At 36.3% G+C, this 9,380-nt stretch overlaps 2 protein-coding genes across 4 annotated transcripts; one reads left to right on the top strand and one right to left on the bottom strand.

The window, feature by feature from the left end:
* Nucleotides 1-4,229: 4,229 nt before the first annotated feature.
* On the top strand, nt 4,230-6,709 carry LOC125061515 (protein ANTAGONIST OF LIKE HETEROCHROMATIN PROTEIN 1-like). 3 transcript variants are annotated; one of them, XM_047666993.1, is made up of 3 exons: nt 4,257-4,349; nt 4,454-4,711; nt 5,773-6,709. In XM_047666993.1, exons 1-3 carry the CDS (start codon nt 4,318-4,320, stop codon nt 6,674-6,676), a joined length of 1,194 nt encoding a protein of 397 aa, XP_047522949.1. In that variant the 5' UTR covers nt 4,257-4,317; the 3' UTR covers nt 6,677-6,709. The 3 variants fall into 3 exon arrangements, 2 of the variants coding, with proteins under 2 accessions (XP_047522949.1, XP_047522948.1); XR_007119052.1 differs by lacking the exon at nt 5,773-6,709 and adding an exon at nt 4,816-4,931 and having other exon boundaries at nt 4,230-4,711; XM_047666992.1 differs by lacking the exon at nt 4,257-4,349 and having other exon boundaries at nt 4,404-4,711.
* Nucleotides 4,852-7,183, bottom strand: LOC125061516. The gene is made up of 2 exons (XM_047666994.1): nt 6,711-7,183; nt 4,852-5,645 (listed from the first exon to the last, which is right to left on the bottom strand). Exons 1-2 carry the CDS (start codon nt 6,883-6,885, stop codon nt 4,852-4,854), a joined length of 969 nt encoding a protein of 322 aa, XP_047522950.1. The 5' UTR covers nt 6,886-7,183.
* Between the last annotated feature and the right edge of the window lie 2,197 nt (nt 7,184-9,380).

Genomic DNA, 9,380 nt, shown 5'->3' with positions numbered 1-9,380 from the left:
TGTGCTGACAGTTGCTCTAACGCAATTTTCTCATTCTTTATACCATAGACGTTATATGTGAAATGTTGTATTTATGTAAAACGTCTTTTACTAAATTCTTTGATCTTTAATTTTCTTTTAATCCCTCTACCAAAAATTCGAAACAGTCAGCATTTTTTTCTTAATTCCGACCTAGGACTCGCGATCTCTTAATCATAGATCATAATATAAAATATTTGTTTTGGCATGTTAAAATAACTAAATAACTTTTTGGGTACAACAAACTCTTAAACATTAACTTATGGTAGTTCAATCAGACTCTTCGCTGTCAGTATGACTTTTAACAGTTTTTTAGAAGCTCACATGTAAATTTTTCTATATTTAACCAGTCTTTGTGCTTCTTTTCATTAAACTTTAGTTTTTCACTCGCAACATCTCTTTTAACTTGCATTTCAGTTTCACGAACATCGATTGCTTTCTTCTTTAACTCCATTTCTTTCTCTTTCATTTTTAAATATCTTGTCATATTTTCATCGCTTGCCTTCTGGTTTTCTTGAACTTTATCTATAATTTCCATACTTTGAATTCGTTGCTGGTTTCTTGCAGTTTTTTTAACGTCTGCAACCGGTGTTGTTTTCGGTTTTGGAGACTCATCAACTAGTGGTAGATTCTTTTCGCTGGGTGGATCATCTATTTTAAATTTTTTACTCTTACTAATGTGCTTTGATCCGGTTATGTCATGTTTTCTTTTTTTTTTCATCAGTCGTAAGTATCGAAGAAGAAAGTGTACGTGGAGTGGAAACGTTTTTCTCTTTATGAAAAATTACTTTGAATTGCTCATAATATTCAAAAGTAATACGAGCTCTTCCATCTTATTGTTGTTGACAATACACTCCTTATATTTGTTATATAAGCGATTAAATTTCCATTTAACCTGATCTGCTGTAACCTGTACAACCGTAAATTAATGCTTATAATTTATAATGAAGACTAATCAACACACTATCAAGAGTTTAATACACCTTCAGCATTAATGATATTAAGTACTTTTACCGGTATCCATAAATCTTTTAACCCTTCTGATATTTTCTTCCACGCCCTTGATTTCTTGCCGACATCCATAAACATCTGTACATTTGCTTCGTATATGCTAAGCATTGCCATCGTGGATTTCTTTGTCCTCACAGCATCTGAAATATTAAGAAACACAACATACAATTATAATTTTATTAAATCTTCAAAATCTAATGTACAGTCTATAAATTATTGTTTATGATCTCCAAAAGCATGCATCACTGAGTTTGAAACTACCACCTTTCGCATGCTCATACTTTTTTGGTCCGTCAATTGCTTCCTGTGGTCTTTACTGTATTTCAGATCTTTTGTGATAGCACGTAATTTTTACACATATTTCTTAACAAGTGGTTACGACGTTGTATTTTCTGTAACACTGATTAGGATACGGATTGGCTATCAAAATGAGGCATCTCCGTCTGCTGCTAACCTGGATTGATCCATCATAGTTTTTGTAGCAAACATGTTGTTTTGCCTATACTCCTTTTTTTGCTTTCGCACACATACTAAACAGTATTTGTTATTAAATCGACATACAGAACCTCTTAAAGAAAACACTTTTTTAACGGATTGAAGCTATGTATTATTATAAATTCATAATTGACTGAAGACAAAATGTGTTGAATGTCAAAGATACAGAACCTCTCCAAATTTTCTTCCTATTATGTCTGCTGCTCCAGAAAGTGCTTTGTAGTTATCGCCATATGATCTAGCAGACCAACAACAATCGGCACGAACGTCTACTAAAGGAATGCCATTTTTTACTCAGCCTTCTATAATAGAAGCTGTTCCAAGTATTTGAATATTTTCAAATATCATACGCTGCGGTTGCATTATTTCGACGCTCAGAGATACGCTTGTTCATCGAAGAGAGAGATACCTTTTCTAATACTACTGCCACTTGAACTGAATAATTGTGAAAGGAAAGTTTCTATTCTAAGTGCATATTGGCTGAAGGGTTCATTGGTTAATTGATTACACTCTTGCAAGTCTGTGAGTAAATGTGTGTAATGTTTTCTTTCGCTAAATTGAGTTTTAAGAAATTCTTTAAGTTGGGGCCAGATTGAAAATTCTTTTATGGAACATGCTGTGTCTGCTTTTACCTCTAATTGACATAAGATCAATTTAAATAAAATTTCCTTTTGATTTTCTGAAGCTAATTCGTAAGCATTGTTACAGTTTGATAGGAATGAATTTAATTTGTTTCTGGAACCATCGAATGGTTTAATGAATTTAAGTAGAATTGATTACTCTAATTCAGTTTTATTTTGTAATGTTGTAGGTGAAGGTTTCCTTTTTTGATCTGGTGATAGGCCCAATAGGGGGAAGAAGAGCGTTTTCATTTTCTGTGTCAGTGATGCAGACTTCGGGTTTGGTACCACCCGGGCTTAGTGTTCGGCCTTCCATTTTTTACGTTATATATAACAGGTATACACAAAATATAATAACCACAGAACTTACAAAAACAAAATAGAAAAAATAACAATTTAAGATAAATGTGACTAAAGACTTACAGAATATTTAATATCTTGAGAATGGATAATGTAAACATCCCGTCGAGGTTGTTGCTGTAGCTGACTGTCGGCTCTCGATGTTGATAAGATGAGTTGATATCAATTAATGGTTGTTGTAGCTTTTAAGGGTACGAGGGGTGATCCAAAAGTAATGATAATCAATATGAAATAAGGATATTTTAAGTAAAAAAAAAATTTATTTCTCTACATAGTCTCCTAGCAAGTCAATATATTTAGTCCATCTTTTTTCTAAACCCATAATTCCCTTTGAAAAAACTTCTTTGTCTTGACCCTCGAAAAACACCTCTACAGCAGTCATCACCTCGCTATCGTCGTCAAATCGAGTGTTCGAGAAATTGGAATTCCGTTTCTTGAATGGCAGCCATCGCAACGGCGGCTTTGTGAGACGGTGCGTTGTCTTGGTGGAACAACACTCCAGCTCTGAGTTTGCCTCGTCTTTTTTGTTTGATGGCCTCCCGCAATCTTCTTATTTGGTCTGCGTAGTAAGAGCCTGTAATAGTGGCTCCTTTTTCCAAGTATTCCACCATTATAATTCCTTCGGCGTCCCAAAAAACGGACGCCATAACCTTTCCTGCCGAACTTGACACCTTGAATTTCTTCGGCGTCGGGAAGAGGCTCGTTTCCAATTCCTTGACTGTTGTTTAGTTTCCGGATCAAAATGATGGATCGATGGTCACGAAACGAAACAAAAAAATTTCCTGATCCGTCTGGAACTTTTCGAGATTCGCCCTCGAAATGTCTACTCGATTTTTCTTTTGCTCGTCGGTTAACTTTCTCGGCACCCAACGCGCAGAGATCTTTTTCATATGCAGCTCGTTTGCAAAGATTCTTTGAACACTGCCATATGAGATCCCTGTGATCTCAGCTACATGCCTTATGGTCACTCTTCGATCTGCTAATACGACATCTTCGACTTTTGTAACGTTTTCCGCATTGAGGGACGTGGATGAGCGTCCCTCCGAGGGACTCCCTCGCGATGTTCATCTTCTGTGGATGTTCTACCCAGCTTGAACTCCTTTGCCCAGCGAGCAACTGTGGAATATGGAGGAGCAGAGTCCCCCAATGTTTCCACAAGGTCGCTGTATTTTTTTCAAACAGAAGTACTTTATGACAGCTCTGATTTAGTTTTTCTCCATTTTGATGTTTACTTTCCGTCTGTTAGTATTCAAATGAACGTACCTCCCGGAAATCGTGGCCTATTTATATGATTTTTTTATGCTGAACTAGTGGATATATGAGGAAGCCTTGTGCCTTTGTAGGGCACCATCATTTCATCGACACTGTATTTTTTTTTCTTCCACAAGCTGTAAACAGTTATTGCGAACACATTCCAAAATTGGTCTAACTTTGAAATACCGGTCGTCATTTGTGTCTGTGTTGTCTACAAAATGAAGATATCGTCGTATTTTTTCATATTTTTTTAAAGTCATTATATTAGCCACAAGGGGATATCTTAAAGCATTACTCCAATAGTCTCTGTAACTTGGCATTTGTACTACACCCATAAGCAAAGTTATGGCGATAAAATCTCTAATGTCATCAGTAGTAATGTTGATACTCCGGGCTGCTCCACTTTGAACTGAATACAAATTAGTGTTATCTGTAATTAACTTGAAAATATTTTCTGGAAAAAAGGCGTTAAAGTAATCTAAGGCATCTTTTCCATTACACGGTTGTTCAAACGTACGGTGTGTAAGCCGTACGGTTGAAAAAACGTGCTAGCTTGTACATGATACGGCAAAATCACCGCGCGAGACATTGGTAAGTACTGGCTAGTAGCGCTTTTTACTCGGGCTGTGTAGGACGTGCTGCGTCATGAATTTTCTTACGAAAAAAAAGATTATAGTTGCTTATTACATATATAGGAAAAAGAAAATAGAAAAAAAAAGGGAAGTAAGGTTTTGGATACATCCGATTTTAGAAAAAAGGGAGGAATATGGCGCGTTTCATACACTTGTCAAGAATCAATTGAGAGAAGATGAAGACAAGTTTTACAATTATTTTAGAATGCAGAAAACTACATTCGACAACTTGCTCCAAAAATTATCCCAGGAACTAAAACATCAAGATACTTTTATGCGAGAGAGTATATCGCCCGCAGAAAGATTGGCTGTAACTCTGAGGTAAGTAGGTACAAAATTAAATGACATATTTTAGTTTAAAATTGTTTATTGCACACAAACAAAATTATTACATGTAATTGAATTTTAATAATTATTAATTTAAGAACAAGTAAATCAAAAAATACACTACGCTGAAAATGCTACTCAAGTGCGGTACTAAAATCGAATTCGTCTTCAATAGAAACTTGAGAATCTGCCGAGATACTTTCCGCATTTACACTATGTACAGATAATTGTGATTCGGGTCGGTAGTGGATTGGCTCTAAACCAGAACCGTGTCCAAAATCATGAGAAGACGTCTGTGGACGACTTATTCCATAGCTCGATCTAGCAGCTGTAGAATATCCATATGTTGACGATTGCGCATTTGAGGATGCTGTACCACTTAAATATCCTTGATGGCCTTGATCCCATTGGTTTCTTGATGTAGGTATATACTGAGTACACTGTCTTTGTTGAATATTTTTAATTATTGAAATTACTTGAAACTGAAAGTCTATCATATTTTCATCACTGAACTTGTCAACTGTATCAGCGATTCCCATAAAAAAGTTCATACTACGGCTTTTCTTTTTCTCATCTCGTTCTGCTGAATCCATAAACTTCATAAACCTAATGTCAACTTCACTTAGTTCATTTTTTCTTTTTTTTTTAGCCCTTTGCGTCTCACTCCGTTCAGTGTATCCCGAGCTTGATTGATTCGGGACTGCACTATCAAAATTTTCATTACTGAGGCTAGAATCATGAACATGTTCAGTCATGTTAGAATCGGTCTTGCGATGCTCAACATTTTTTTTTAGGAACATCATTTCATCATAGAACATATATTTTCTTATTTTTTTTGCTGAAGAACCAGACTTACATTCATTAATTTTTTTGTCATATTTTATCCAGCTATCTTTCATATTGGTCCACTTCTTCATCACCATTTGCCCTGAAAATAAATAAATAATAATTATTAAATTCAAAATTTATGAAAACCCCCGACCTAAACTGAATCGACCCCGACCTAAAATGGGGTTTTAGTATTTGAACCTGAACCGTTTTGTTTTATATTTCAGGTATCTAGCAACAGGAGATACCTTTACTGACCTATACTACAGCTATAGAATTGGAATAAAAACCATAAGTTGCATCGTACGTGAAGTATGCCACTACATTTGGTTAGAACTGTATAAAGAATATATGAAAATGCCATCTAAAGAAGACTGGCTACACATTGCAAGCAAATTTCAAGAATCTTCCAACTTCCCGCTGTGCTTAGGAGCGGTCGATGGAAAACACATCAGACTTATTAAGCCAATTGATAGTGGCTCGATGTTTTTAAATTACAAACATTTTTTTTCTATAGTTTTGATGGCAGTAGTAGATAGCGATTACAACTTTATATTTGTTGACGTTGGCGCCTACGGAAAGGAGTGTGATTCCAGTGTGTTTAAAGAGACCCCATTTTGGAAAAATTTAACAAACAACGGATTAAATCTACCCGGTGCAACACGTTTGCCTGGAATTGACTACGATTTGCCATATGTGTTCGTTGCGGACGAAGCCTTTGCTTTGCATTATCACTTGCTTCGTCCATTTGGTGGTCATCAGCTTGATCAATTAAAACGTACATTTAACTACAGACTCACAAGAGCGCGAAGATTTGTTGAATGTGCGTTTGGCATTTTATCCAATAAATGGCGAATTTTTCACCGGCCAATGAATGTGTCCATCGATTTGGCAGTTGATATTGTGAAAACATGTTGTGTTTTGCAAAATTTTATACATAAGCAGGAAAACTTTCAGTTTCACAATGCGAGTGAAAATGAGTCCACCCTTGATTCAGAATCGGAACTAATCCAGTTACCTATCACGAATGCAGTTCGCGGAAGTTTGGCGGCTAATGAAGTTCGCAACAGATTTGCACAATATTTTGTATCTAACGAAGGTCGCCTCTCCTATCAAAACAACTATGCATAAGTAAAAAGTTAATAATTAAATATCTGTAACTTACCAAACTTGTTTTTCTCATCACCACTTAAATCTTCAAATGTGGGCTGGAAATGAATAAATATTTCTTTCCAGGAATCATATTTAAGCCGCTTATTTTTATAATCGTCGATGGTCTTATCCCATATTACAGGCCTTTCTTGAATCAACGTAATTAATAATTCTTGATTTATGTTCATTTTATAATAAAATCGCGAAACAGCGTATATAAGCGGTCACGAATCCGTGCGTACGTCCGGCACCGTCGACACACCCCGATAGACTGCCATACAACACTGGTGAAAATCACGCCGTGCGTAGACGCGGCGCGCCGAGGGGCAGTCACGGCGCACGCGGCCGCGGCGCCGTGCCTTGGCGCCACCGTGCATGTCGACAAGCTCATATAGTGATCCATACCACACTGACGACCGTGCCTACACGCGGCGAATTAACCGTAGATTTTCACGGCGAGAAACCGTGTAATGGAAAAGAGGCCTAAGGGTGACTTTACGGTTGCTTCGACTGGTGGTACATACGACGGTAATTCGATGATAGCTGAATGCTGAAATTTATTGCGTTTCCACTTAAATATTAAGGGTTTCCTTACAAACTTCTTTACTCGTTTTGAGACAACTCTAGACACTGCGTTTGTCTTTCTTTTAGAACGAGTTGTTGCAGCCGGGGAATTAATAAGTGGAGATAGCACTAATGAAACTGAATTCAATAGAGGTAATTGCTCCTGTGGCCTACCACTGGGAAACATTTTGTTTATTACGGGTGACAATGGAACGGTTTCTTCATCTGACAATACTATTGGTGCATGAGGAGATGGTATGTTTTCTATGTCTTCGTCATCGGAAGTCAAAATATTCATACGGTCCAAGGAAGAGGGATAAGACTGTGGATCCGAACTGCAATAGGTTACATCATCATCATCATAATTTCTTTTTTGAAGGAGATTCTCATCGTCAGAGCCACTGCTATCCGACGACGGTGCCTTTTCTGGTGGTACTAGCGCCATTATAGCTCTCGTACGTTGCCATTTTGGTTTTATCTGGAGCAAACAAAATCAAACCATACCAAACCACACCCAAAGCAACGCAAAAAAATAAACATGCTAAACCGTTCACCACACATAACCAATAATATAGCATACAAGGTTATATAATATAGTATACAAGGTTTAAAACATTCAAGAAACAAAAAAAACTTATTGCAGAGTATTACGCTAGTAAACGGGCAGTGTAGATCGTGAACAACGTCTAAAACATCAAGTACCTTGCTGCATGTCTCGCAGTGTTGTTCACCAACAACACACCTATTTCGAATACTATAAAACGTTATTGAAAAGATAAAATAATCATATTAACACTTAAAAACATTTAGTAGGTATACTAGTTTATAAAATCAGTGTGACTTAATCATTTAAATCAGTTAATACTCACAAAAAAATATATATTTACCTTTAATCCGGACGCTGCAAACATTTGCGATGCCATCTTGCAAACGAATGTTAGAAAGAGCGCATAAAGTGACAGTTTGATATTTTTTTCAAATTGCGTTCTGTTTCACCAAAGCCGTGAACATTTTAACAAAACAAACAAAACAAAAACAAAAATTTCTTTATTAAGTAAATAGTCTTAAATCTATATTTTAGTACATCCCTTTTAAGTTCAAGAACCTGTGTTAGGGATGAACGCTCTTTCCTATATGTTAATACTTAATCTACTTAACAAAGCAAAACAGTAAAGGTACTTAAATAGTTAATTAATTATATTACATACTTGAAAAACCAAATTACTGACGATTGTTGATATTAACCCTTAATTGGGCGCGTGGGGTGCTTAGCACCCCAGAATTAGGAAATAAAATAAAATACGAAATACATGCAAAATCACACTTGTATTAATTAGAACATTTTAACTTACATATTAATCAACTTTTAAACATATTTTTAATATAATCAACTTATTTTTTGAATATGAAAAATATTTTTTACAAATCCTAGTAGACTTTTGGTATCAGAGGGTAGTTTGAATGGTCCATCAGGTTGCACTCCAACGTAAACTTCAAATCTTTGGAGATAGTATGTTGCGGAGTCCACGAGAGCAAAATGTTTGATCCCATATTTGGTGGGTTTGCTAGGCATATACACGACGCCACAGAATCTTCCTCGGAACGCAGGTAACTGCTCATCAATAGTAACATTCTCAGACATACTATAACATTTTTGAAAATTGTCATTCATCAAATTGCAGAAGTCCCTGATAGCCGCCAGTTTATCAAGTGATTGTCTCACTTCCCTTGTTGTTCGGCTATCAAACCGTAAACTCCTGAGAATAAAAAGTAATCTTTTGCAACTCATTGTGTTCGAGAAAAATTCGATTCCGGTGCCATCAGCAGCCCATAAATCTTGATAATTCAAATGCGATGATCGAAGCACTCCCGACATATAAAGGAGTCCAAAGAATGCGAGTAACTCTTTGTAAGAAACAACTTTGCAATCAAGTTCTCTCTGGAAGTTGTTTTGAATGGATATTATATATTCGTTCGTGTAAGTCAAAATAAGATCTACGGTTTCCCTTGAAAATATACTCAAAAATGCATCGCTCAAAGTCATTATATCTCCAGCGGGTCCTTTGGGTCCAGCAGTTTCTGTCACAATATTAGAATGTTGAGTTCTTACCATGGAGCG

This window comes from Pieris napi, chromosome 23 (assembly GCF_905475465.1).
Source record: "Pieris napi chromosome 23, ilPieNapi1.2, whole genome shotgun sequence".
Taxonomy (NCBI): Eukaryota; Metazoa; Arthropoda; class Insecta; order Lepidoptera; family Pieridae; genus Pieris; species Pieris napi.
Note: the sequence above shows the minus strand (reverse complement) of the source record. Positions and strands in the feature narration are given on the sequence as shown.

Bases quoted from the DNA above. Each gene is read 5' to 3' on its own strand.
- LOC125061515 (XM_047666992.1), top strand. From the start codon at position 4,404: ATGAATTTTCTTACGAAAAAAAAGATTATAGTTGCTTATTACATATAT. The intron at 4,712-5,772 runs GTAAGTAGGTAC...TTTATATTTCAG, and splicing joins AGATTGGCTGTAACTCTGAG to GTATCTAGCAACAGGAGATA.
- LOC125061516 (XM_047666994.1), bottom strand. From the start codon at position 6,885: ATGAACATAAATCAAGAATTATTAATTACGTTGATTCAAGAAAGGCCT. The intron at 5,646-6,710 runs GTAAGTTACAGA...ATTTATTTTCAG, and splicing joins TGATGAGAAAAACAAGTTTG to GGCAAATGGTGATGAAGAAG.